The 25097-nt window shown below is 44.5% G+C and overlaps 1 protein-coding gene across 2 annotated transcripts in view; it reads right to left on the minus strand.

Moving 5' to 3' along the window:
• The window catches only part of CNTNAP2 (contactin associated protein 2), a 1988831-nt gene that overhangs the window by 108672 nt on the left and 1855062 nt on the right, over positions 1-25097 (minus strand). For both annotated transcript variants that reach the window (XM_075586746.1, XM_075586748.1), the window contains 4 exons: positions 17875-18093; positions 13586-13822; positions 9500-9736; positions 4344-4480 (listed from right to left, as the gene is read on the minus strand). In XM_075586746.1, the coding sequence (XP_075442861.1) occupies positions 4344-4480; positions 9500-9736; positions 13586-13822; positions 17875-18093 (830 nt within the window). The remainder of the gene's footprint in view (positions 1-4343; positions 4481-9499; positions 9737-13585; positions 13823-17874; positions 18094-25097) is intronic.

Consider the following 25097-nt stretch of genomic DNA (forward strand, 5'->3'; position numbering starts at 1 on the left):
TTTGTACATCATTATTCTAAACCTAATGTAAAACTCCAGACACGACATAATTTCTCCCACTTTGCGAGCCATGGCCTTCTGCCACCAGAAATGGGAGCCGTGTATAAGCACTCACCACTGTGACGTGAAGAAGTATTTCTTAACAGTTCCCCTATGTATACCACCTTCCAAATGGTCTCTAGTGACATGATACTTACAGATGTAGGAGTTTCTATTATGTCATTTCTTAAATAGTTTTGCAGAGAGGCGTCTTTTTATAGTTTAAATATTTTTTAAGGTTTGGCATTGTCCCAATGATGCGAGTCTGTTTACAATTTATATATATACATTATTATATTTATGGCTAATTAGAATAGTCATATTTACTTTTAAATGTAGTTTCAATTATTTTGAGATATTTGATTCATTCTCTATTAAGACACACAGTAAACATATTTGGCTAAAGCCCAAAACATTTTTTCGGTTGTTATTTATTCATTTTTTATTACTAAATGTTATCCTTTTTGCCTTTTTCTTTTCCCCCCAGACAATGTATTTGTTCCTGAACGTAATCTACAGTATGTATAGTGGATACTGATTTATGTAAATTATTTATACTTGTTGGATTTAGATTGAACCTGTATTGTGAATAATAATATGTTCAATGTGTGTTTAGATGCCGTGCACTTATTACTTGTATATAATTTTTGTATAATATGTTGTATAAATTCATAGGTCATACATCATTATGTGGTTCAGTTGCCATTGTATATTGTACACATTATTTGAGCTGAAGCTGTAGTATATATTAGGTAGCCTATGAAAGTCTCCATTTTATGTCACAAAATTGTATTTATATTATTAATTATTAACAGACACCTGTGGTTACAGCGATGTTGTTTTGTCTTTTAATTATGTCTATATAGACATAGTTCCCATTTATTACATTCTAGTGAATAGGTGCTATATGTATATACTTTACTAGCTGTACCCGGTTTAACATAAGCCAATCTAGGAGATCTGAAAGGTTATTAATTAAACATTACTCTTTGTTTTTAGCCCTCCCTGTAATAATAACTTTATTTCATATAGCGCTTTTCTCCCACAATGGGACACAAAGCCCTTCACAATTACAGTATAGTGCGCGGTACGCTGCACATAGGAATTTTTTTTACAGACACTGTACCTACCTAGAAGAGCCTACAATCTATGTTTTTGGTGCCTGAGGCACAGGGAGATAAAGTGACTTGCCTAAGATCACAAGGAGCTGACACCGGGAATTGAACCAGGCTCCCCTGCTTCAAACTCAGTGTAACTCAGTGAGCCACTCATTCACTCTAAGGGCCGTTCTATACTGTGTGTGGACGTGCGTGCGCGTGTGCCTGTGCGAACGCGCGTGCACGTGCTGCACGCTTCTTGTGTGTATGCTGTGCGCGAGTGAGGTACTGAATGTGTGTGTGTTTAAATAAGTTTTGAAATAAAGAAATACTTTCATAAATTGTTTATTAACATTGTACACACACACACACACACACACACACACACACACACACACACACACACACACACACACACACACACACACACACACACACACACACACACACACACACACACACACACACATTGATGACACCATTCAAATAGTAAAAACGCAGTTAACACATTTGAATGTTTTCCTCCCCAAATAACATTCCTTGCGAAATGTTTCACCAGGCCTCAAAGGGCCTATAATGTCACCAAATTAGGAAGCTTTCAGTGAAATACAGATGTTGCAGACGTTAATGCTCCCGCTGGCGTGTTACAGCGGACATACACACAGACACACAATGCACCAGCGGGAGCAGACGGCATTGTGTCTGAATTTAGCCGTGCTCGACAAATGCCAGCGTGTGCAGTATTGCCTGCTACATCTGTATCGCCAGACAGTGAGCGAAACATGGTATCTGTATTTAACAAATCTATCGATTTTAAAGAATTTTGCAAGCAAATATTTAGATAATGTAGCGAGTTTGCATATTAAGTGATATTGCAACGCACATAGATTTAATGCTTGCAAATCGCTTGCGACCTCTGACAAGGTAAAAAAATTAATATATCTCGGCTCAAACGAGCAAATTATCACAGCATGATCATGCGCAAAAGAAGCTTTAGGGAGCATGAAACGGTTAAATACCAATATCAGCCTTGTGTAGTGAACACAGTACAATTGTCATGAGAAACTTGGAAACATAAGGAAAATCATATTTCCCAGTTTAAAAGATTGGCAACTTTTTCAAGCATTTTTTATATACTTTCATATTGCTAAGCAGATGCTAATGGAAATAACAGCTGGCGACTAATCAGGGTCCTTTAATTCCCTCAGTGTTATAGAAGATGACAATTCAAATCAATGGCTCCTTCACTGTATGAGAGCCAGCAATGCACTGCAAGACCTATCAAAAATGATGAACTTCACATACCTCTTAACACATCCTAATTGGCCTCATGCTATCCCTTTTACCCACACTATTTGCCTCTATAGGCTTCAATTGATCACCCTCTTGCACACTTATCTTGCCTTCGTAGGCTAAAATGGGATCTCCCGTTTCAAAAGAGAGAAATCTAATGCCTATGCAAACGAATAAGTTCAGAGCTATGGGAAACTGCAGAGAAAAGAAGACTGCCAAAGCTTGTTTAAACCAGGTGGTGAATGCAATGTGGATCCCACTCACACACATAGAATATGACGTGAGCCCCATAGGACACAGGCAATAAAATACTGTTATTGAGCAAACAGTGCCTCTATCCATTTTTTATTTTATTTTTTATAAATCCCAGAGATTAAAAAAAGGCAAACCTTGCACCTGCTAATTTCGTAGGAAGAGTACTGGGGTAAAGACGTTGGAATAGCTGCACTAAACATGAGAACCCATCAATAAATATACTTTAAGCAATTACTGCGGCATCTGCACTACCCTAACATAATACCTGCATGCTGTAACACAGCATCAAACCACATACTTGACCTTATGTTGTATGGATACTTAGCTTAAAAAAATGAAACGATAACAAGGAGCAGCTGTTTGTGTAACAAATGCAGTGTCAGGGCTGTAGTTGAACTGAAATCATCTCTGGTAAACGAAGAGATGAATTCTCCTGTCTAGCATACTGCGTACTGTATATTCCCCTTTACATGTGCTGCAATATTAAACGATAATGGGCATGGCACAGATATAAACCAGCCACAGCTGAATCCAAGAGAAATGCGTCACGACCATATTACTGGAGAGAATCTTCACTCTATAAACGGGGAAAACCCACAGCATGAACATTTCAGGCATGACCATGCTGTGCAGAAGGCTGTTACAGTATGAGCCTGTATTTCTCACTAAGAAAGGGGGCTTTGGGGAAATAACTTAGAGTGTATATAACAAGACTCGTTGGAGTCCCAGATAAGACCGAATTGAGCAAATGACACTTAACTATTTAATAGGTTAAAAGCTTGGTGATTGATGGCTCTAAATTAAATCAGACATGTAAAAACGTTTTCAAATCCATTTTGAAAGAACAGCAATTTAACATTGTCCTCAGCTACCAGGGAATAATCTAAAGGGGGCAGGGAGTGTTTGTCAATCTTTTTTTTTTGTCCCACCCTCGATGATAAGGTAAATCAGATGGATTCACGACTCCTGCAAGATAAAAAATAAATCCAACTGGAAAGACAAAGGACAGGACGCGAGATGGAATAACAAAGAGATAAGGGCAGCAGAAATCAATGGAAATGTAGATTACAATGTTTACAAACAGTAACAGAAAAACGTACTTGGACATGGCAGATAGACCTGGGTTCATTATTATATAGATGGTACATGGGAATTTAACAAAATAGTAGTGAGACGACTATGGAGATTTCAAGGCAGTAGTCATTTTGACCCATTTCCTGAAATATCTGCAATGGTTTCCATATTTATTATATTTCAATTTTACATGACTGTTTGTCTAAAAATTAATGCAGGATTGATTACGGAAATATGTGATTAGTATTAGACGGTAACAAGTAATAGAAAAGGCAATAATAATAAGTTACGGGTAAGGCAGTAATAGCAAGTGACAGTAACAGATAAGGCAATTTCTTACAGGAAAATCATTTTTGGACCCTCTCAGTGTGATTTAGGTATTAAATCCCACTTCATGCGTATTATACCCAAACAATATAAAGGACCACATTGACTAAGCTCTCTTCGGCCACAAGACAACTTCCGGCGCTGGAAGATACCTTAAAGACAATTTAAGTCAATGGGGTGTAAGGTGTCTTCCAGCGCTGGAAGGGTTTTTTTTGCAGAAGACTCCTTAGTAAATATGGGCCACAATGTGAATTTTACCTGGAAAACGATGTTCCTTCCAGTCCTGGTAATATTGACGCTGTGTGGCTGACCATTTGCCATATTTTTGTGATCAGCGATATCCACATTGTAGGGCTCTTTGGTGCCTCCCAAATTGTACCGAATTTGTAAGATACCTGTAAGAGAGGGATTCTCATTTTAAGCCGTCCCCCTTATCATTGTTTTTCTGTAACACTTCCTATAGCCCAACATATTTTTGGCACAGCAGCGGTTTCACTTCAGCATCTTGTAAGGGGGGGGGGGGGTGCGGGGGAACTTTCATCGGGAGACCACTGACTGCTTAGGTACCTACCTGTACATTTAACAAGGACACGTATCTTTTTTTTTTATAACTTGTAGTTTTTATTATTTTTGAAAACACAGCATTAATACATCTTATAACCAGTACTGCGTCATGCGATATCAATATCTCATGTGCATCTTAGCTGTACACAAACATTGATCAATACTTAACAAGATAACATAAACATAAAAATAAGTAATAAATAATACATAATACATAACTGAGGAAGGGAGAGGAGGATGGGGGGGGGTGGGAGGCCACGACACCGTTCAACGCAATGACACGTATCTTAATAGATAATAGGTGATACAGTTTTACATCATACAGGGCCCACAGACATCCACGGAGACCACCTGAGGACCCACGGGGACCACACGAGGGCTCCCAAACACCCGTGGGCCCACCTGAGGACCCCCGGACAACCGCAGGGACCACCCGAGGGCACCCAGACACCTGCAGGGACCACCTGAGGACCCCCGGACACCTGCGGGGTCCATCCAAGGCCCCAGGACATGACCTGAGGCCCCTCCCGGGACACCCGCAGGGACCACCTGAGGGCCCCAAACACCCGTGGGAACCACCTGAAGACCCCCGGGCAGACAGGGGGTCCACCTGAGGGCCCACAGACACCTGCGGGGACCACCTGAGGATCCCCGGACACCTGTGGGGACCACCTGAGGGCCCCCAGACACCCATGGGGACAACCCAAGGAGCCCCGGACACCCACAGGGACCACCTGAGGACCCCTGGACACCCGTTGGGACCACCCGAGGGCCTCCAGACAGCCACAGGGACCACCTAAGGAGCCCCGGACACCCATAGGGACCACCTGAGAACACCCACAGGGACCACCTGAGGACCCCCAGAGACCCGTGGGGACAACCTGAGGGCCCCCAGACACCCGTTGGGACCACCTGAGGACCCCTGGACACCCGCGGTGACCACATGCGGACCCCTGGACATCTTTGGGGACCACCGAGGGCCCCCAGACACCCACGGGGACCACTTGAGGACCCCCAGACACCCACAGGGACCACCTCAGGACCCCCGGACACCCATAGGGACCACCTGAGGACCCCCAGACACCCACAGGGACCACCTGAGGACCCCCAGACACCCGCGGGGACCACCTGAGGACCCCCAGAAACTCATGGGGACCACCTGAGGACCCCCAGACAACCACAGGGACCATCCGAGGGCCCACAGACACCCCTGGACACCACCTGAGGGCCCCTGGACACCCACGGGGACCACCTGAGGACCTCCAGACACCCATGGGGACCACCTGAGGACCCATGGGGACCACCTGAGGACCCCCGGACACCCATGGGGACCACCTGAGGGCCCCAAGACACCCGCAGGGACCACCTGAGACCCCCAGACACCCGCAGGGACCACCCGAGGGCCCCCAGACACCCACGGGGACCACCTGAGGACCCCCGGTCACCCACGGGGACCACCTGAGGACCCCCAGACACCCGCAGGGACCACCTGAGGACCCCCAGACACCCACAGGGATAACCTGAGAACCCCCAGACACCCGCAGGGACCACTTGAGGACCCCCGGACATTCGCTGGGACCACCTGAGGGCCCCGAGACACCCTGGGGGACCACCCGAGGGCCCCCGGACACCCTGGGGGACCACCCGAGGGACCCCAGACACCCGCAGGGACCAGCTGGATGCCCAAGGACACTCGCGGAGACCACCCGGGGATCTGGTATCAATCCTGTTTATAAAAAAATAAAAAATGCTTTTGTGTGGGTGCACATGGGATGGGTTGTGTATTGGTGGTTAGCAGATATTGTAATGTTTATTGGGAGCAGATGGGGTGAGTGAAGGGCCAAGTACCCGTTTCACTCACCCCCTCTGCCGCCAATAAAGCTGCTGTTGTTCTTTAACCCCTTCATTGCCTTAGCGGTTAGCCGCTAAGGTAAGGAAGTTGCCTGTAAATTAATTTTTATTGCATGGGATTCATGCCGGGGTCACCGGTGCTGATATTAATGTGTATCAGCTCCGGAGACTCCCGGCATCAATCCGATGCAGGAAAAATGCATTTTTTTTCTAAGCCCCCTCTTGCTGCTTATCGGCAGCTTCTCACCACCTTCCTGCCAACTTTTCCTGGCGGGATGATTTTGAGAGGAAATTTCTATTCTAGAGCCGCGATTAGCCTCCATAAGCTAATCGGGGCTACTAGAATTGCGCAAGTTTGAAAACCTGCCGATAAGTGGCCTCTCGTCGCTCGTTTGGCGATTTAAAAAAAAAAAAAAAAAAATTGTCGAAAAGGGCTTTTATTGGTGACTTATCGGGCTTACTGAATAGCAGTAGGCCTTTTTGGCGAAAAGGCCTCGATAAGTGGCTTATCGGCGCTTAGTGCATAGGCCCCATAGTCGGACGCAAATGCACTGATTTTATCACTGCTTTGTGAATAGGCCCCTATTCTCTTTATGGGAGAAAACATGACTTAATATTATGTTTTGGTCCACACTCTTAATGTGACGTTATGTTAAGTTAATGTCATGTTATGTTGCTTAGGAGCAATCCAAGCTGTTTTTTTCCCCCCTTTCATTTATTTAATTGTTTGAAATACAGGATTGAAGTAGGGGACCTCTGGAGCTGAACCCCATTATATTCAGTTCTGGGACCCCTCTGCTTCCGGAGAGACTTACCTCCGAAGGGGATGCCGGTACCTGTCTCCAGTTATCTGCAGTTTAATGTGCCCAGTCACATGGGCCAATAGGATGCCGAACCTGATGACGTCACGGCTTCCTATTGGCCCGCAGGGTTCGGAAGCTTTGAAAATCGGCCATATTGTGAACTCTGGAGAGGCTACCGGCAATCACTACGCAGGTGAGTAACGGCTTGGATTGCCTCTTTAACTGTTTAGTGCATCTAGGCCAAAGAGACCAAGCAGAAGACTTTGCTGCTTTTACGACATCACAATATTAAGTGTTATCTAAAGTCTTTTAAACAATGAAACCTACAAAGTACCCCATTTAAACATAGAGCGAAAATAATGACAAAATCAATAGATATCTTAAAGTTTACAGATTCAGGACTTAGATTAGGGATTTTGCATGGAGTTAGCTGGTGGTGACAATGTCTCACATATTAACAATAACTACCACCCTTAATAGACTGACTATGGCTCTGCTGCTGATTCCGAACTAGAATGCTGGCCAACGTGTGAACGTCTATTTCCGGAAGGGTTACAAAATTCTATCGACTTTCATTGGGGATAAGGGAAATATTTTCAGGGAGAAAAAGTAGTAAAACAATCATTTTTTTTCCCAGTAAAGCAACAAGGAGTCAACCTCATGAAAAGGCAAAGTTTGTGAGGTTTGAAAAACAAACAAGTATAGCAACTACACAAAAATAAAAAAAAAGTGGTTAATAAGAAAGAAAAAAGGTGACAAAAGGTAATAGTTTATCAAATGGGAGAGCAGGTGGCAAATCCTTCTTCCAGGCCCACTAATAGGACAGTGCGCAAATGCAGCTCTATTTTGTACAATATTACAAAATATATTTGTTTCCACAATTACCTTCAGTGCCCTATAAACGTACAGTATACATCATGAAGGGTGACGCCCTGAAGGTCCTTATGGCAGATACCAGGGGTGGACGACTCCAGTCCTCAAGGGCCACTAACAGGTCAGCTTTTAAGGATATCCCTGCTTCAGCACAGGTTGCTCAATCAGTGTCAACTCAATGACTGAGCCACTGATTGAGCCATCTGTGCTGAAGCAGGGATATCCTTAAAACCTGACCTGTTCGGGGGCCCTTGACGACTGGAGTTGTCCACCCCAGATGTGTACTGTACGTCATTGAGGTTTTCTTCTGTTTACATCAACAAAAGCAGAAAGCGATGGGTGTGAGCACTCAGGAGAGTGATCGTGTGAACATTAGGGCTGGCGGGGCGGTGGTTACAGAGGTTATAGCGGTTACAGGACCTTTCTGAGCTGAAGGGGTCATATAATAAAAAAAGATATTTCTTATATTGTAACTCCTTTCTTTATTATATTGCAGTTCAGATATTTGCTCCTGTAAAATTCACTTTTTGTTCAGGAACAAAATGGATGCCGTTTGTAAATGTAACAAAACAAATGGAGCTGTGTGATTAGGTACCTTTTAAATGCTTATTTTATGTTTTTTTAATTCGAGTTGGAAAGAAAATATAACAACAGAATAAATGTTTTGGTCTCAAAAACATAGTTTGACTTTAACATCTTTGCTACCAGCGATGTCGGACACATAATACTCTGCAAAGCACCGAAGGTCTCAAAAGCAAAGGTTTTATTCCACGTGATTCTGTTCTATAAACTAACAAACTAAGGCCATTTCTAAAAGTAGCACTGGATTATTTCTGAGAGACAGCAGAAAATGATACAGTTTTCAGTTCAAAATCAGGGAGACTCCCTTATAAATAGAGAGAGAGTTGATTAGTATGACAAAGGCCCATTTGCATTTACTAGAGAATGCTAAGCCGTAAGACACCTTCCAGCGGCAGAAGGCAGCTTATTTCCCATATACTCGAATGGCCCATAAAGCCTCAGAGCTATGCCAGAAGACCCATAACCGTCTGTTCCCTTGATTGGTCTGCAAAGTGTTTTTGGGAAGTGGAAGGAGTTTTATGCCCTAGACCGACTACGTAAATATGGACTAATGTGGCTCTGTATTACCCAGAATCCCTTGCTGCAGTGGAAGCATTGTATGCTCAACGATAAAGGGGAAAGACAGGGTTGCAAACCTGTCTGAGACATGCAAATGTACTACACGTGGTATTTATTTTTGCTATACTGTATATATATGAAGAAAATGTTTCCTCTGCCACAGGGGATGGTCTGGACGCTTACCAGAAGACTTGAGAAGGACAGCCAGATAGTCTTGGGAGTAGGAGCTGATATACAAGAGGATGCACGGGGACTTGGTAGTGCTGAAGCTGAAGAGAAGCTCTTCCTTCGCCAGGCTGATGTCTGAAGCAGAGCTCTGAGGAACATTCCCCATCTCCTTGGGGCTGGTTATTGCTGCAGTCGAGGCTGAATGGAAGTTATATCGCAGCCATGTGCCTTCCTCAAAATACCCCCCAACATCTGCAATGAAAAAAATAAAGATGTTGAAGTATGAGCATATGAATGATTTTTTTTTTTTTTAACAAATAAACATACCATCACACATTTCCCAAGGTCGGTTAAAATATGGGACTGGCTGCTATTTTCCTTTATTCACTAAGATAATTGTACGCAAAAATAATAGCCGTATTGGAAATCATTAGCACACGATTAATGCAGCGTTATTTTAAGCATTTGTAAAAATAAATAATGCTGCTTTATTTAAGAGAGAAAAAGAGAAACGCTACCTGAGAAGATACTGGACAAAATAGGGCAATAGTAACATTTTGTATGACACGTATTTTTCCAGGAATCTTCACAGATAGCCTTCGTGTCACTACGTGAAGCATAGGTTCCTTTGTCTGGGGATTTACAAGCTAAGGAGTCCACTTCCTCTTTCTCTCCAAGAAATGCCCAATGTTACAGTCTGGCTGTGACTAACAACAGAGTTAGGTTCAACTTCAATAGCGCTGCGTTATTTCCAGCCGTTGTCCCAAAGCAACTGTAGTGACCCTGGTATGCACATCATTAAGAGCTAAATTCTATATACTCTGAAGCTGCTGTTTGGACGCTTTTTGGCCTGAAAATCCCTATTGACGTGGGAATTTTCGGATGACACAAGAATAACACCTGGTTAACGTCATGTTATTTCCCTTAGTGAATGCTACAGTATTAACACGCTTTATTGTCATGTTAAATAACCGGATAGAACTTAGTGGCCCATGGAACCTGAAATCCAATCTACAGAAGTTGTTCAGTGAGCAGCAGGAAACGCCTCATTTTGTCTCCACTGGGTCAAATGTGTATGTCTAAGCCCCACCTAGTAAATACGTGCCTGTATGCTTAGTAAATACATCCCTGTATATCCATATTAATATATATTCCTGGCACATACTAACATTATCTGTCATTGCGCCTTTTGTTCCTATCCATTGTATATACCGTATTGGCCTGAATATAGTGCTATGTTTTTTTTCCTAAAAATGTCCATCTGAAAACTGTACTCCTATTATATGTGCAGCCTGACACCTTTTATTTTTCCTGTAGAACACCTTAAAAACGTCAGGGTCGTGTTATGTGCAATGCCGTACTATATTCGGGCCAATACGGATATATACGGTAACTGTGTATAAGCATCACATTGTGGCAGCATTACAGATACATACCTTCACTTGGTCTGCTGATAAATTGCACACCTTATTTTTCCTGCTATTAATATATTGGTGTGTATCAATATTAATACAAAATATATCACATTTTCTATACAAGAAAACAGGTGGAACCATAAGATTGTCAATAATAAAACAACAAAGAGTGGAACAGTACTCTGGGCTTGTAAATAAAAAGTACTATCACACTTTGAATACTGTCTGCGAGAAACCTTGATTCCAGAGATAATTCTGGTTAGTTGATGAGTAGCGGAAACCTTAACCATATTTCACAGCCGGAAGACCGGCGGCCGAGACCATCCTGCCCACGCGACTGATCGCTCCAGGTAAGCCCGGATCATCCCCTAGGGAGCGAGCATTTCTGAAATGACGCATCTGGTATGTCAATTGGGCCTGTGGCGTGCCAGGTACGTCTTAGGCGAAGGCACCTGTGTGCGCGGTGCGCATGCGACGGGGTGCCTGGCGGCACTCATTCCCGGCAGCAGCACGACCTGGTGGACTCTAGGCAGCGCACGATGGGGAGGCGTGGCGGGGGCACGGCCATGACGTCACGCGGCTGGTTCGCCTCATTTGGCTGAACCGCCACCGTGACGTGGCCAGTGCTCCGTCGCCACAAGAAAGGACAAAATCCTAGTCTTTGGAAAATGTGGTCGCGCATCGTGCATTGTGCATGGGCGCGCAGGCAGCTAGAGGTGCCGGCTCCATAGAGGGCCGTACCTTGTGTGCGCTGCGCACGCCATCGCCGAAATGGTCACTGGGGACCTAGCCTTACAGTAATTGTGAAGCCTTGGCTTTGTAGCCAGTTGGTAATGGCTGTTAGCCAACCGGTAATGCGGATATCACCGGACGTGACCCTGCGAGAACCCGCATGCATTTTATGGAGCTTGGCCAGTCACATTTGTCATGGAGATAGTTGTAGCTGCCAGCCCACCAATGACATGTGTTAAAGCCTTGGCTGCAATGTATTGATGACCTGTCTGGCAGGCGAGGGACAGAATGACACTATCTCAGGAATGGGGGCCTCTGAGATGTAGAGCATTTGTGTGCAACAGGATCCCCAGCTGTTCGGAATACATCAAATAAATACATGCGCCGTGTACTCATGCAGGACCAAATTGAAGTTACGGCAGAAATATGCCTTTTAATGGGATTTGGGTGATGAATGCCTTCAAAAAAAGTGAAGATACGCTCAAGGGCATGTCACAATGCAGGCCTAAAAACGTTTATAAAAACCCACCAATGTATTAATGTAATCGACTTTCTGAGGGCTGATTTAATAAACCGCTTTGGAGTTAATTGAATCAGCCAGTTAAAGTAACATTTTCACTTTCACGCTTCTTGTATAAAAATGTGTACCTTTCTATTTTCTTCGGATCATTACATTCTAATATTATCTGGTAATTACACAGCTGGCAGTTATTTATTAGCTATATGTCATCATTGGAAAGGGACTCTATTTCCCCCTTCTTATGTGCACCTTATTATTATTTTATTTTTTTAAGCATGCTCAGCATTGTTGCAATGCCAATAATACACAGCAAGGCCTTCAATTGATGTTCATTTTGTGATACTGTTTGGTTTTCTCTTGGATAAATATGAGTCCCACTTGCTCCATTTCTTTCTGAAAGCAGAATGTAAAAATCTATACATTGACAAAAAGCCATTAAAGAACAAAACACCAGCTTCCATATTCCCAGAAGTGGATGCAGCTTGGAAGATGTCTGAACATGTTTAGGGAGCTGAGTGTATCTTTATTTGTAACAAGCTGGTGAGCAAGCGTGCTAGCCATGTGCAGCTCCACTGATGGGCAGCAAGGTAACAGCGGTGAAGGACATTTTGTTACGGCCATTTTGTTGTGACCAAGTCGCCGCTGGCGTTTAGCCGCCACTTACCTCGCTGCAGGGACATCTCACCGCCTGATTTTTTGCCATCAAGGTAAGTCCCTAACTGTATGCTAAACTCCCCTAAGCTTAACCCCTAATACTAACGCTGCCCCCTACCCTAAAAACCTTAACCCCCTTACTCAAAAACCCCTTACCCTAAAACCCCTTAACCTAAAACCCCTTACCCTAAAACCCCTAACCTAAAACCCCTTAACCTAAAACCCCTTACCCTAAGCCCCTACCTTAAAAACCTTAACCCCCTTCCCCTAAATCCGTACCCTAAAATCGTAACCCTTTACCCTAAAACCCAATATCCTTAACCCTCTACCGTAACCGCTTAAGCCCCTTAAATTAACTTACCTTATTGGCAAAATGGCCATTGACTGACTGTCCATCGGAGGAGCGACAGTGGCAAAGGATGCCTCTGGGCAACCTTGGTACCTAACAGAGATGTAAACCCCACGGAATATACGGGAGCTAAAACTAGTGCGGTTCAGCTCTTTGGGACATCAATGCTCAGAATGAATATGTTTCCATAACTCGTGTGATATCTTCAGGACCTCTTCATGGTCTTTAGGACATTCATACTGTTTGTATGAGGAATAAGTTATGAACCAACGCGAGGAAAACCAAAACTTATTGCAACGTCACCAAATAAAGATAATCACCTTAAACATATTTCAACGATTTCTTACGTTTCTTTAGTGGAACATCTAAAATTCAGATGAACACGAACAAGTACAGAACATTTGACTATGCTGCTGGACAATGAAGTTTACCTTTCGTACAAAATGTCCCATCGTATGCAGTTCTAGAACAGTCGCATGAGTAACCATTGTATTTCTCCACACACTTGCCACCATTCTGGCAGTACATTCCAAAGCTGGAACAGTGCCCAGAGCAACCAGGCTTCACACCAGGGGTGACCTTTGCTCTTTCTTCCAGGTCTAGCGTCACACCGTTCATTCTCAACGAGCGTATGCAGCCCAGGAACCCTCTCTGGTCTCCAGCAGCACCTTGATGTGTAATAAGAGAAAAACATGTGTGCGTCATGTTTGGAAGCAGGAGATATCACTGCAATATATTAATATTGTTCTTTACTTTGTTCCTAAACAGTTACATAGTATGGGCCAGATCCATGTATCTTCAAAGCTGAATAACGTAACGTTAGGTCCTGTTTTCGGATGGACTATAACAAACGTTAGTTATAATGAGATCCAAAAGAGACATTCCCCCCTCTCTATTCCCACCCCAATCCTCTCTCTTTGGGAAAAGTTGAGAGAGACAATCTCCAATCTTTGTCTCTCTCCTCCCTCATTCTCTCTCCCCCTCGCACCACACTTTTCCCAACCTCTCCCATATATTTCAGGGTCTGGATCTGAGTACACGCCCCCTTTAGGAGTGTCATGCTTGACGCCATGTTATTTGGAGCTAACGCAATGTCGTGCTAACTTGACGTTCAGCCTATGCTAATGAGAACAGCAACGGTCATTGATTTTGCATATAATTAGCATTTTGGATATGTGTCAACCTGAGGAAAATAACATCTGTTAGTGATTTGGATAACATGACGTTATGAGCCCGGAGTTAGTGGAGCTTGGTGGATCTGGCCCGATGGAGGAAATCACCCAATCTAGGCATAAACAATAATAAAAAACAACAGTAATCAAATCTTTAAAGGTGCACCATTTGCTTGTGACATTGGGAAAGATGTATGAAGCAAAGCTGGCTCAAAGAGAGGCATTGCTATCTTGCACATACAGATGTAGCAAGACTTGCTGTGCTCGGTGCCGTGATTTACACTATCCTGGCGCGGCTGCAGTGCGGCTACAGCTCACGCCGGCCCAGGAGGACTAACTCTGCGGGGTTCCATGCTTCTGAATGGGACTCCGCAGCATTAATCCTTTTGGTCCATCTGCCGGGAAAGAAATACCGATACTCCCCTTGCAGATGAGCTGTGCAGCTGTTTGCAGTCATGTCCCTGTCTCTCTGCCTGGATCCGTGTCTCCGCAGCACTGGTAAGAGGCAGGGCTGTGTTCCTCTCCCATGGATGATGTAGTTACCCTTATATGGTGTTCTACATCAAGAGGGGGAGGCTATATGGCCATATTTGGACATCTACATCTAGGGGACTGGACAGTGTCCCTTGATGATTTGATGTCCAAATATGGCCATTCAGCCTCCCCCTCTTGATGTGGAGCGCCATATAAGGGCATCTACATCATTCAGGGGAAGGAATTGCAGCCCTGCCTCTTACCGGGGCTGCGGAGACACGGATCCAGGCAGAGAGACAGGGACATGACTGCAAACAGCTGCACAGCTCATCTGCAAGGGGAGCATCGGTATTTCTCTCCCATTCAAGCAAAAGATTAACTCTGCGAGGGTCCCGATCAAAAGCATGGACCCCCGCAGTGTTAATCCTTCCGGGTCACAAACCTTGCTGTCCTTGTGGCTGCGGGACAATAAGGCTTGTGGCCCGGATGGGTAAACGCTGCTGCAGTCCATGCTTGAACCACCAATATTTGAAGGTCAATAGCTTCAATGTTGGCTGTGTTTGCTCCAGGTTGAGGTTTGGGTAGTATATAAAGAGGAGGAATTACCCAGTGTACATATTATAATGGGATGTATTTCTCCTAGAGTTATCCCAACAGAAAAATACCTTTTGCACTTTCAAAAGATAATACATAAGAACAAGTATGTATCATTTTTCTGATCATCCCAAAAAGAGGACCACAAGTGAAGCCCAATGACACCACTATAACTGTGCTGGACAAAAATAAGATTTCTATAGCTATTGTGGTTGACCAGCTAACCCTGATGTGTATAGTGATGTCTAACCCTTCCGTGCATATGTTGCTTTATGCCTACACCAGCAGGCCTTCTTCCTTTAATTGACTTTTCCCTGCCTTCCCATAGCACTGTCCAGTTGCACCAACTAAAATGAACATGCTGAAAATGAACTTTGGCCGGCAAAGTAATCCTCTACACTGCAGCATGATCATTTTCTGTAACCGCCGGATGCTGAGCCACTGCTCCTCCATATTTGTCTACAGTATGTTATTTATTAGATTTATATATACCCCAGGATTGCCCTAAACGTACACATTAATTAGCAGTTAGTGGCTGGTTGGACAAATCTGCAGGGTGTAGCTGCCACTTAAGTTCCATTTTCTTATGATGACTATCCATAGGGGAAGATACCTTCTCTTAGCAACTTTATATTTCAAATTACAAGAATCAATCTTATGTCATCAGCGCGGGTTACAAGATGTAAGTGGGGAAAAAAAGGCTGTGGCATAGCCCGTTCAGTTGCTCAACACCATGATATTGGATTCTTATATGACAAGGTATTAAAAAATTTACATAATGTTCTTCTTTCTCTAGAGCTGAACGTTCAAGCAATGAATAGTCTGAGATTTCTGTCTTGTAGATGGATATTCAGAGTGGCATGAAAAAACATCTCTGTAATAACCCAGCTCCTGTTTAATCCATCCTGCTAATGTTCTTTTAGGCTGCGGTTATGCAGATGCGGGTTGCCTGGCTCGTAAGTATTGCTTTTGGCATGGAACGTACATATGAACCGTCCATGCTGTAGTGCCAGGAGTGCATTGTAAACCAATTTTATTGCAATTAAAAGCATTATAATTGTAAACAAACTCAGCAAGAAGTATTTCATGGTAAGGCAGAAACATAAACATGCCGTTTATGGGCTATACCATTAAAACATGAATTAATAAGCTGGCATTGAATAATCCCATGTGCAGCCACTTGGTCTTAATCTTTAATCCTGGGCTGTTACCACAGGATATTGTGTAAGTCATAAACATCACAAATATGGTGTGAGGCACTTCTGGATTTTTATGTGGATTATAGTGGGGGCTGCTACTTATACAAGGCATCCAGATGTTCCTCACAATGTCTGGCACTGACAGCCCTTACCAGAGCAATAAACCGCCTCCCTCAACTCCTGCCGATTCAGTAGGCATTGCTTTTATACGTTTTCTTAATGCCCCTCATGCTGCCCTGCTATATTACAAAACATTACATTTGCTCCAGTTATAAGCAATGGAGGCAGGGCATCCCTCTCACATTACCATGATATTTAAATATCATCGGAACTGGGAAGCATATTGTTTGTTTACTATGATGCCTTTCATCCACCTAGCTGTGCAAGGCCTAAAAAGCATTGCAACGATGGAGTTAAAGAATGATTGATCTCGGGGGTCTTTCAATGCAGGAACAGTAGGGCTTGCTGCTTAACTCTCGCTCTTGGTCATGTGGTCTCTCTCATTATTGCCACAAAAAAAAAAAGAAATCCACTTTCTCCCTGCAGTTTATTAGAGAATGGGAAAGTTCTAGAAATGCCAAGGAGTGCATTAGCAGACGTGAGTTTGTGGGAAAAAAAAAAAAATCAAGATTCTGAAACAAAACTGTCCTAATGTAACATCAACAGCGGCATTGGCCTCACTTACTAAGGATTATTTGTTTCTTCGCAATTTTAAAGGAAAAGGCGATTTCAGTAGTGGCTGATACTAAAAACAGAATGTGCATCAACTAGTCAAACAGTATTTAAATAAGCATTGGGTGCTATTCTTGAATGCGGTAGAGCATAATTCTATTAAACATTGGGGGGAAAACTCTTTGGAGTTAATGTATTCATAAAAGGTTTTGTGTGCATCTCTGTGTCATTGAATAAGATACTTAGGTACCAAAAATCAGATCAGGCTTCGATTATGAGCGCATTATTTCCGGGATGCAAGAATCATGTTTTTAGTACGCTGTTTTCTTCATGGATAGTAACAAACAGCACAACATATTAGAATATATTAGGCTATCTGGTGCTGAAATAGCAGCAGATATTGATAGTGCTGCTTAAAAGACTGAAAATAAAACATCAAGAGACTTGTAAGATTCTGAACGATCTATACATACTATATTAGATCTCTGGAGAAACATGTTGTGGGTCACGTGGAAAGGTGCTACAGCCAGCGAAGAATCTAAAGAAGAAACATAGAACATAGAGAACAGACCTTAATAATATACAGCATGGTGCTGTTTCTTTCCTTACCAACAAAGAGCTGGCTGTAGAGCTCAAGTCGTGTGTGGCCTTGGGTGGGTGCTTTGCGCATCTGCAGAGGTAGCTGGTCCACTTGCAGGCTGGCTTCCTTCACATTTCTCTCTGCTCTGACCCGGTGCCACTGGTCGTCGTTCAGTGGAGTGGGGGACCTAATGATCAGGTCGACCGGTCCGTTTCCGACATCAAATGAAAAGGACACCTCAGTCAGGGCTGAATACAAGCAGGAAACAAGACAATCGGGTTAACTCCTGACTATCCATACTCACTGGTCACACACAGGTGGAAATATCCCCTTAATAGCACCTGCAACAATGATAAGTACCTTTTGCCATGGAAATCTGAGATATCAATTCACAAAGTAAACTGTAAATGTCATTATGATAATCTTTAAAAAACATGATTTTTATTTATATTACCAGACATGGGGGAATCCCTGAAATTAAACTGCGGTGCTCTACTCTCCCCCAAGTTACCGAAATATTAGCATCTTACCTAGTAGAAACCCGCAATATTATATCTGCTTTCTTTAGTTATCTGCCAGAGTGGGCTGATCCTGTTGGCCATAATGGACTTCCAAATGTATGTATGCATATATGTATATATTTATTTAAATAGCACCATTCAGGTACATACAGTAGCACTTCACACCATTAATACACATGCATAATAATATAACACATAGTGGGAAAAAGTACATGAGACATGAAAGTACTAGTAGTAAAGGGAGTCCCTGCCCCATAGAGCTTACAATCTAAGTGGTAATTAGGGAGAACTTACAGGGACAGTAGGAGGGTGTTCTGATACGTCCAAGGACAGAGGGAAGGGCGTATCTTTGCAATGTTACAGAGGTAAAACAGTTTTGGCTACATTGTGAATGTGAGAGGAGAATGTGAGGGAGGAGTCAAATGTAACACCTATGATAGGCAGTGTGCTTGTGATACTGGTTGTCTGATTGTTCTGCCAACAGTAATGTAGAAGGGGGCAGTAGGGCCAGGCTTATGAAGAAGTATGAAGAGCTCCGTCTTTGACGTGTTGAGTTTGAGTATTCTAAATAAGTATTCTTGTGTGGCAGATCTAAAACGAAATATCTCAGGAACCAAGGGATCCCCAGAGTCAGGGTAACACGTCTCAGCTCTATGGTCCCTCTCTCCAGCTTGGAAATGATAAAACAAAATAGCAAAAACAGAATTGAGCAGCACAGTCTCTTACTTTAACATGGCTATCTGCCCTTTCATGAACTTCCTCTCCAGGGAAGCCTACAGTAGCTCACGTTAGATCACTACTCTTAGATTCTGCTTTTCAACATGTGCTGGCATTTAATATTCAAAAGCTCATCAGATCACTGCAGAGCACAGAAAATTCAAGTATGTCTGCAAAAAAAACCCTAAAGAGCTTGAGTGCTGATGAGTAAGCTGTAACAACAACTTGAGTGCCTAATGAAAGGAATATCTCTTTTTCAATGACATCATTGTTACAGGGACAAATGGTACTGCACCAAAAAGAGGACCACCAAAAACATGAAGATATGTATGCATGAGCAATGAAAATAATCTGGGACTAATATGAGTGGACCTCGTAAAAGGCTCATATCAATATGATGAGAATCAGTGTAACACACAATGATGCCTAAACTTCCACTTGTGAACGGTAATTATTGCATTATGAAAATGCATGTTACCGAACCTCGCTCCAAATTGAATATGGTTTTGGACAAACACAGGTTTTTGGACAAACACAGTTTTTTTGGGGAGGTGGGGGGGGGGGGGGGAATTGCAGGTAGAAGGTGTTTGTTAATGATCTTGTGGATTTTTGCAATGCCAGAAATGACGTGTCAGCAGCTTTATTATCCTCCCAGAAGAACATTTCCAGGCGAGAAGAACTGGGACAACTTGTGAAACCAAAGTGTGTGTGTGTGTGTGTGGGGGGGGGGGGGGGCAAAGTAAAAAGAGCTTTGTAGAAGTCACCACGTGATAATTATTCACATACATATCGCTAAAAAATGTTGGGATCTGCCAATTTATCAAGAAACACAGAACATTAGGAAATGGACTGGCAAGGTTAAGCGGTCCTGTTCTATTGCAATTTCCATACTTCTATATCTACAGCCACAAGGTGACTGATAATGGATTTTGACTTGTTCCAGATGTTGCTGAAATGTAACGCACAACCAATGTCCTATGCTCACTGTGAACACGGACATGTGAAAAAACACGGCTGAATATACAGGTCGTGAGGTCAACCTTGTTACCTCTACCTGTATATGGTAATGTTTGACTTGCACACATAATTATTTTTAATTTGTAATAATATTTTTAATTTGTAATAATATGAGACAATGGAAATAAATTCATATTAATGCTTCATTAACTAACCTAAAACACAATCTAAAATCTATTATAAAATATTTGTGTCCAATGTTGTCTCTTTGCAATGTAACAATGCATGGGCCTATTATGATGAGTTTGTTTTCTCAGACATGATTAAGCATGTTGCCTGACTTTTCGCTTCATGTAATAATGCAGATGTGATCAGTCAGCCATGCATATGTTGTGGCACATGATTAACATAATAAACCGTGCGAGCATTACCTTTAAATATTTCGAAACCGGTGATATGTAGAGACATGAATATGTTAAAATAATATTTTGATCAAAAATGTTGTTTACATTTTCATGAGTGGAAAATGCAAACAACATACACATCAGTTAATTAAATTAGCTGAGTTGCAAGTCTACGTTTATTTCTTCCTGTGATTGATCAGTCATTATTACAGTACCCATCATATAGTTTAGTATCATCCAGCTTTCTGCAGAGCATGCTTCATCTTCTTAATGTCTATCATTGTCAAAACTACGTTTGCCTTCAGCAAGTGGGGGAATGGGGTTTGCACTGGGATATTATGTTCTAAGTGATAGAGCACCCACCTATAATAGTGTTCACCTACATTTTTATGGACTGTTTAGATTTGATTTAAATACGTTTTAGTAAAAATACCTGAATGCATTAGGGGTATTAATCTTATAGGAGCATGTTTATCAAGTTAAGTGATGTTATTTAGATCTTACCTAAAGTTTGCGTTACTCCCATCCGAGTCCTAAAATTTGGGTTGGGGGGAGAGAGAGACCGAGAGTCTCGAATACTATATATATCACCCCAAAACACCTATATACAACACGTGGAGAGGCAACAGTGCTCAAAAAGGACCACGCTTGAGATACCTGGGATATATGCTAATTTAAATACTATTTGCATATCCATATTACCATATATCCCACAATATCTCAGGTGTCCTCCTTTTTTTGCACGTGTCTCTTCATATGTTGTATAAAGGTCTGTTTGGGGTGGTAATTCGGTAATATAGCAATTCGGAACACTAGCAATTAAGAACTTTCTCTCTGGATCAAAATCGTATCATAACCCAGTGGTGCGCAAACTGGGGGGCGTGAGATTTTTTGATGGGGGAGAGCGGCGGTTACAGAGGCCCTGCGCTCATCCCCAAAGCATTTAAATTAAATGCCGGTAAGCACGCCAGGCCTCTGTAACTTACTTACCTTGGCTACGGGCAACGCGGCGTCAAATAATGTCACATGACCCCACGGTGTCATTTGACGCCTCGTCACCATGGCAACGCGGCATCACATGATGCCACGGGGTCATGTGACATCACATGAACCCGCGGCGTCATTTGACGCCGGATCCTAGGTAAGGGGGGGGGGCGCTAGCACTGGGGCTGAGCAGGCAGGGGGGCGCAGCGCAGAAGGTTTGCGCACCCATGTCATAACCTACAACTAGAATAGCAATACTGCTCTTCTTTTGTGGCTATTTTTATATACAGTAACTAATTATGCTTTTATCACCTGTATAACCTAGATTTTTTCTTTTTAAAACAGCAATCACGCCTAGGGTTTTTAAATATATATATATTTTGGATTTTCTGTACAGCATTCGAACAAGGGGATCCTCTGTAACGGAACCGCCTTATTTTTTAACTCTGGTTTGAATTATGTAAAACAATACTTTAGAGTCCAAGCTTCAGAGAGAATATACAGGACAAACACTTTCCAGTTGAAAGTTGCAACAATGATGATGTTTCTTCCAAATGCACTCCTTTTCATCTTCATTCTCTTGATGTGGATATATACACAGGCCTCGACAAATGCACTCGCCCGGCCGCCTGGGGCAAGTGTATGTTACCCCCTGGTGAGGTGTTTCGGCAGGGTGCTGTGGCAGCATTTTCCTCCTTCTCAGACTGCATTCTCCTCCAACTGCATTTAAAAATGGCTGCGCTGCCTTGCCATGCTGACAGACAGGACCGTGACTTCACGACGTCATGCAGTGGGAAGGAGGCAGCTAAGGGCGAGCGTGCAGTCCTATTCAGTTGGGTGTGCGCTGCACGAGCAGCTTCAGAGAGACTCCCTGACATGGCGTGCATTCCGGAGCTCCGTCTGTCTCACTCCATGGGATGCGGTGGAAGGGGAAGCATCATCCTGCTGCCACTCTGCAGATCCCTCCACAGCACCGCAGGATGAGAAGCTTGGAGCGCAAAGGTTTGCCCGGCACCGCGTGCGTGCGCTGGCCCGCCCGGTGCCGTGCAGGACCCCAGAAGATCATGATCAGCCCCCTGGACCACACAGAACTCTGCTGCACAGGTGGACCCCCTCCCTTCTCAATGAATACAGTTACCCACCCAGGCAGTCAAGGCAGTCATCCAGGCAGTCAAGGAAGTCACCCACCCACCTAGGTAGTCACCCACCCAGCCATGCAGTCACCCACCCACCCATGCAGTCACCCACCAACCCATGCAGTCACCCACCCAGGCAGTCAGTCAGTCATCCACCCAGGCAGTCAGTCACCCACCCAGTCAATCAGTCACCCACCCAGTCAATCAGTCACCCACCCAGTCAGTCACTCACCCAGTCACACACACTCAGTCACACACACCCAGCCACACACACCCAGTCACCCACCCACCCATGCAGTCACCCACCCACCCAGGCAGTCAGTCACCCACCCAGGCAGTCAGTCAGTCACCCACCCAGGCAGACAGTCAGTCACCCACCCAGTCAATCAGTCACCCACCCAGTCAATCAGTCACCCACCCAGTCAATCAGTCACCCACCCAGTCAATCAGTCACCCACCCAGTCAATCAGTCACCCACCCAGTCAATCAGTCACCCACCCAGTCAATCAGTCACCCACCCAGTCAGTCACCCACCCAGTCAGTCACCCACCCAGTCAGTCACCCACCCAGTCAGTCACTCACCCAGTCAGTCAGTCACTCACCCAGTCAGTCAGTCACCCAGTCAGTCACTCACCCAGTCAGTCAGTCACCCAGTCAGTCACTCACCCAGTCAGTCACACACACCCAGTCAGTCACACACACCCAGACACACACACCCAGACACACACACCCAGACACCCAGACACACACACACACACACACACACACACACACACACACACACACACACACACACACACACACACACACACAGTCACTCACATTCATACACTCTCACTCACATTCATACACTCGCACTCACATTCACACACTGTCACTCACATACACATACACACACACAAGGAATTCACAGTTAGTATAAATATAGAGGTGCAAATAGTTAAAACAGAGATGTGTGCCACGCACACACGTTCAAAGTGAAACTTCTTTGCGTTTTGTCACTGATTGTGTTTTGATTTTTAATTCAAAACAGCACAAAGAAAATTTCTGTGACAAAACAATGCAAAAGACAAAGAAGTTTCACTTAAAATGCGTGTGCATTAAAGATTCTAGACTGTAATATTTACTTTAAAAGTTACAAAGGAAAGTGCACTGAATATTCTATGGCACACAGAATATGAATTTGTAGGTACACTTCAAACTTGCAGATTATTTTGACCAGTATACTCAAAAATTAAAAATATTTAACGTTTATTTGCAAAGTTAATTAGTAAAAGTATGAATTGCATTATAAACACTGGGGGGGGGGGGTAGGGGGAATCACACTGGGCACAGCATCGGTCGCAGATCCGCTGCTCTCTGAATGGAGAGAAATGAGAGGCCATGAAGGGAGGAGTGTGACAGCTAAACCCTGACAGCTGGATATCCTATTTACCCTATATATATCTTAACTGCCCTATACCTACACCGAAATAACCTATATACTACTTTCTTCCAGATCTGACTCTCGAGCTTCACACGGGAGACATTGGAATCTAATTGGAATCCCTAACCCAGAAGACAGGAAGGTAACACCTCCCCTTCAGTATATAACATTGCGGGAATGAGGGTACCTGGACTTGAGGGACTGCGGATCAGGTAAGATCCCAGGCGGGATTGCTGCTTTAGAAATTATGAAGCGGGGACGTCCAGACACTGGTTAAGGGGTCTAGGAAACTAGTCATTCACATCTGGCTTTTATTTCTAGACTAGCTGATACACCCGGCGTTGCCCGGGATTAAAATTTCCTGCTCCCCCCTCTTTCTCTGCTCCCCCTCTCTCTCCACTCCCCCTGTCTCTTTTTCTGCTCCCCCTATCTCTTTCTCAGCTCCCCCTCTCTCTCTGCTCGCCCCCCATCCCTCGCAGCTCCGGTCTCCACCCCTGCGCAGCTCCGGTCCCCTCCCCCTGTGCAGCTCCGGTCGTGCCCCCCCTGCGCAGCTCTGGTCCCTCCCCACCTGAGCAGCTCCGGTCCCCCCCTTTGCAGCTCTGGTCCCCCCCTCCTCTGCGCAGCTCTTGTCCCCCCCTCCCCTGTGCAGCTCTGGTCCCCCCACCCTGTGCAGCTCTGGTCCCCCCCTCTGCACAGCTCCAGCTGCCTCCCCACTGCACAGCTCCGGTGCCCCCCCACCCCCTGCACAGCTCTGGCGGCTCCCCCCCTGCGCAGCTCCGGTCCCCCCTGCGCAGCTCTGGTCCCCCCCCTGCGCAGCTCTGGTTTCCCCCCCGTGCAGCTCTGGTCCCCCCCTCCTGTGAAGCTCTGGTCACCCCCTTGCGCAGCTCTGGTCCCCCCCATGCGCAGTTCTGCCCCCCCCCATGTGCAGCCCTGGTACCCCCCCTGCACAGCTCCGGCCCCCCCCCCCCTGAGGCGGCAGTGCCGGGAGGCGGCGGAGGCAGAGGTGTCAGGATGCGGCACCCCCCTGCGCAGCTCTGGTCCCCCACACCCCCTGCTAAGCTTCGGCACCACCCCCCGTCCCCTTCACAGCTCCGGCGGCCCCCCTCC

Source organism: Ascaphus truei, chromosome 2, assembly GCF_040206685.1.
Source record: "Ascaphus truei isolate aAscTru1 chromosome 2, aAscTru1.hap1, whole genome shotgun sequence".
Taxonomy (NCBI): Eukaryota; Metazoa; Chordata; class Amphibia; order Anura; family Ascaphidae; genus Ascaphus; species Ascaphus truei.